General features: G+C 32.7%; 1 protein-coding gene across 1 annotated transcript; it reads left to right on the top strand.

Moving 5' to 3' along the window:
- The first annotated feature begins 389 nt into the window (after window positions 1–389).
- On the top strand, window positions 390–3,630 carry LOC145132439 (protein DETOXIFICATION 16-like). Its single transcript, XM_079067220.1, has 8 exons — window positions 390–849; window positions 954–1,498; window positions 1,599–1,685; window positions 2,116–2,172; window positions 2,241–2,479; window positions 2,779–2,897; window positions 2,978–3,064; window positions 3,342–3,630. The coding sequence occupies exons 1-8, from the start codon at window positions 577–579 to the stop codon at window positions 3,396–3,398; spliced, it is 1,464 nt and encodes a 487-aa protein (XP_078923346.1). The 5' UTR covers window positions 390–576; the 3' UTR covers window positions 3,399–3,630.
- The last annotated feature ends 650 nt before the right edge of the window (window positions 3,631–4,280 follow it).

The following is a 4,280-nucleotide window of genomic DNA, read 5'->3' as shown; positions in this document are numbered from 1 at the left end:
ACGTTTTTTTATATGGTGGAGATATGTGTATACTTGCGAGCCTTAGCGAGATATTAATTAAAGAGAATAACATTCATTGGGAACAAAAATCATATTTTAATTCTATATAACAAAAGAACACAAAAATACAAAGCGCTATTTTCTGTAATTTAACTAAAAGAGTAATTTTCAAGAATGTATATAAAATGTTATCTCATTAAACAGGATGAATGTCGTTATGCGGAAAGATGCTCTGCTTCCTTCCATGGTAAGAACTACGAACAAGAAATATCCAGTTGGCCACCACTCAGTGTCAAGAAAAACCCTCCACTTTCCTGGAAATACTTGCTGATACTATAATGAATCCCACTATTAGAGTATTTAATGTGGAAAATCACACTTCCACCCATTATAAAAAAGAAACCAAAAACGATTTTGTTACTAACATACAAAGCATCTCTCACCACTTGTTCTTCAGTCTACTAAAATCGTTTATAAAAACAAAATTGTATCTTTGTCTCCATCCGTCATCGTTTTGATATTTTTCAGTATCTTTATACGACCCTGTTCTTGTAGACTCCCAAAGAGTTACCAACAATGGAGGAAGAAGGGCTTGCATCGCCACTTCTGAGTCATCATGTGAATCAAGAATCACAAAAGAGAGCTCGATCATATTCATACACTAAAGATGAGATATTGACAGAATTTAAGAAGCAGTTATACTTAGCAGGGCCTTTGATGACAATAAATCTATTGATTTGTGGGTTATCGATGATTTCCGTCATGTTTGTGGGTCACCTTGGTGAGCTTGCTCTCTCCGGTGCTTCAATGGCTACTTCTTTTGCTTCCGTCACTGGTACAAGCTTGATGGTTAGTTCATCTTCTTCTTTCATTTCATCGTCTTGTTTACATGGTGTTTCAAATATCAACCAATTTCTTAAACCCAGTTCGATTCTTGTTTCAATGGTGAACAGATTGGAATGGGAAGTGCTTTAGACACATTCTGTGGACAATCATATGGCGCAAAACAATATCATATGCTCGGAATCCATATGCAGAGAGCGATGATTGTTCTTTTATCAGTGAGCATTCCTCTTGCTTTCATTTGGGCAAATGCAGGATCCTTGCTTGCTTTCCTAGGACAAGATCCTGAAATCTCAGCAGAAGCTGGACTCTATGCTCGATTCATGATTCCTAGTCTTTTTGCAAACGCATTACTTCAATGCCATGTTCGATTTCTTCAATCTCAAAACAATGTCGTTCCGATGATGTTAAGCACTGGGATTACAACGCTTGTTCATGTTCTTGTTTGCTGGATTATGGTGTTTAAATCTGGGCTCGGAAGTCGAGGTGCAGCATTGGCGAATGCTGTTTCTCTTTGGATTAATGTTTTGTTGTTGGCGATTTATGTTCGGGTTTCTCCTTCGTGTAAAAAGACTTGGACTGGTTTCTCGAAAGAAGCTTTCTGTAACATTCCGACATTTTTGAAACTTGCTGTTCCTTCTGCAATTATGGTCTGGTAATTTACCCTTTTCAAAATCAAAATTATCTTTTTTTTCATAAAGTTTACAACTTTTTGAATCTACCCTTATTTTAAAAGTATGTGAATCTTTGAACAGTTTGGAGATATGGTCGTTTGAGATGATGGTGTTGTTATCTGGTCTTCTTCCAAATCCTCAACTAGAAACCTCGGTTCTTTCTATCAGGTTCATTAATGGAATTCAAAGCAAAGATTTACAAAAGTACCAAAATGTGTGGTGATACTTTACGAACTTACCATTTTTTTTTGCAAGGAGGTCAATTGCATATTGCAATTTTGATATATGAATGTTCCACATTACCAAAAAAAATGATTAAAAAAAAGTCATATTTGATGATTATATTGCAAAGTTGTTAATAATTTAATATTTTACTTAATGTTATTTCACAAAAGGAAAATTATGTTTTTTTAAGTCTTTTGTCTGAAAAAGGTAAAAGGTAATTCACAAAAGGAAATAGGTGGACAGTTTCTTCAATTAGTAAATAAAATGGTTAATTTGTTAAATGAGTCCATCGATTTTGGTTATTTTTGTGCCCTTCTTTATATTCTGAATTTTATCATCTTATTATGGCTAACTAGTTGAGTTTTCATGGCAGCTTGAATACGTGTTCAATGATTTACATGATTCCTCTTGGTCTAAGTAGCGCCACAAGGTGATTTTTTCGCGAATAAACTTGTTGGAATTCACATTCTTTTGTTTAATATTTTGAATTGTTTGCAGTGTAAGGGTTTCAAATGAATTAGGTGCAGGGAGGGCACAAGCAGCACGTTTAGCGATACGTGTTGCAATGGTTGCGGTAGTGACCGAAGGGGTTTTGGGTTCAATGGTCTTGATTTTTGGGAGAAAACTATGGGGGTATTGTTATAGTAATGAAGAAGAGGTGGTGACTTATATTGCACAAATGATGTTGCTTATTGCCGGATCTCATTTCATTGATGGCATCCAATCCGTACTTTCAGGTGACAATGGGTCAATTAATTACTCGTTTCGACAGTTGTACTGTTTTAATTTTAACTGACAAAGTTAGGCATATGAGAAAGCATCTAACCGACATCAACATGTCCCTAAGATAGATTTTCAGTATCATATCAACTCTGATACCATTTTAAATATATATATAATCTTTCGGCTGGCTCTAATACCATGTTAAAATATATGTAGTCCTTGAGAGAATCTAGCATATGTCTGGTTGATGTGAGATAACAGAAGCTTCTATTTGTTTTTATAATATATACTGTGATTTGAAATTAATTCGTAGGGGCGGTTAGAGGGAGTGGTCGACAAAAAGTTGGTGCAATTGTGAACTTAGGAGCGTATTATCTAATCGGGATTCCTTTAGCGATCTTGTTTGCTTTTGTACTTCATATGGGAGGAAAGGTAGTTAATTTTTCATCTTTGATCACATTTTATTGTTTTTTCAAAGATTTCTTTTATTTAATTTTATTTTTATTATGTAGGGATTATGGTACGGAATTATTGCGGCATTATTTGCTCAAGCGTTCTTTCTTTATGTTTTGACATTATGCACAAACTGGGAAAAGGAAGTAAGTTGCTATTCTTATTCGAATTTTTATGTTTAATAAACGATGTTTAAAATATATTTGATACACACAATGTATATATGAAGAAACGGAAGGAAAAATGAGTGCAAATCTGTAAAATAGTTAATGCTTAGTGGAAAAAGCCTTCTTTCACTAATTTAATTTCTTATTAAGTCGTTTTTTATTTGAACTATACATATTTTATGATATATAGTTGAAATGAGACTACATGTAACATTTATGTTATTTAATCGTGCATTGCTTCTTATTAACTTTGTAGGCAAAGAAGGCCAATCAAAGAGTGTATGAGTCTATGGTCCATGATGAAGTATCATAGCGAAGGTAAATAACGAAGAAATAGTCTTCAATTTGAAAACAAACATCGACCATCATGGATGATTAACATATGACTATGATTACTTTATAATTTGTTCTTTTGTGGTTATAGTATTTTTATGTTTCTTTTTCGTGATTTTTTTGTCGAGTTTGAATGTTTTCTTGTATTTTATAATACAACGATACATGTAGTGTGAAAGTTGGCTATCCTAATACGTTTTGGGTTGGTTAAATTCTTAGATTTGAATGGATTTGGAATTAAAATTCGGTATAATCCATGTCCGGAACAAAAAAAATATATATAAGGATATTAAATTACAAAGTGTTTTTAATGGATTATGTAAAATCGTCTTAGACCTTTCCGTTCAAATTAATTTGTTTTCTCAAATTATCCTTTAATAAGTGTAAATATTCATTCTCTCCTTAAATTTTGCCATTAATCATAGACAATCTTATTATCAAATTAATTTTTTTAATGAAGTTAAGATGAAAATGTGAATTATACTAAATTCAATGTAGATCTTATAAACCAAACACAACAAATTTCAATTTCTTCAAAATCTAAAACTCTCTAAATCTAAATTCTTTGACGATTTCAAAATCCTACGAAGATAACCATACAATCCAAACACCCCCTAAGGGTATTAGTGCTTTTGATTTTACAACTGGGTTTTCAATTCTACAAACGGATCTTTACAAGCTTTAGATTATTAAAGTTTGAGACCGTGAGTATAAACTATGCCTTTAAAATTATTTCACTAATTGACCTTTAATTAGCTAAATTAAGTTTACCTAATCATTTCATCTATTAAGTACTACTTCAGGTCTATAGAGGAGCATTGGAAACAACTAGAGGCTTAACAGATCAAAACTGAGAGAATTG

This window comes from Lactuca virosa, chromosome 8 (assembly GCF_052849685.1).
Source record: "Lactuca virosa cultivar CGN04683 chromosome 8, Lactuca_virosa_CGN04683_v6, whole genome shotgun sequence".
Classification (NCBI taxonomy): domain Eukaryota; kingdom Viridiplantae; phylum Streptophyta; class Magnoliopsida; order Asterales; family Asteraceae; genus Lactuca; species Lactuca virosa.
Note: the sequence above shows the minus strand (reverse complement) of the source record. Positions and strands in the feature narration are given on the sequence as shown.

What these genes read in the sequence shown, in the direction of transcription:
- LOC145132439 (XM_079067220.1), top strand. Translation starts at nt 577, where the DNA reads ATGGAGGAAGAAGGGCTTGCATCGCCACTTCTGAGTCATCATGTGAAT. An exon ending in CCTTCTGCAATTATGGTCTG is followed by an intron (nt 1,499 to 1,598) that starts GTAATTTACCCT and finishes ATCTTTGAACAG; the next exon opens with TTTGGAGATATGGTCGTTTG. An exon ending in TACTTCATATGGGAGGAAAG is followed by an intron (nt 2,898 to 2,977) that starts GTAGTTAATTTT and finishes TTTATTATGTAG; the next exon opens with GGATTATGGTACGGAATTAT.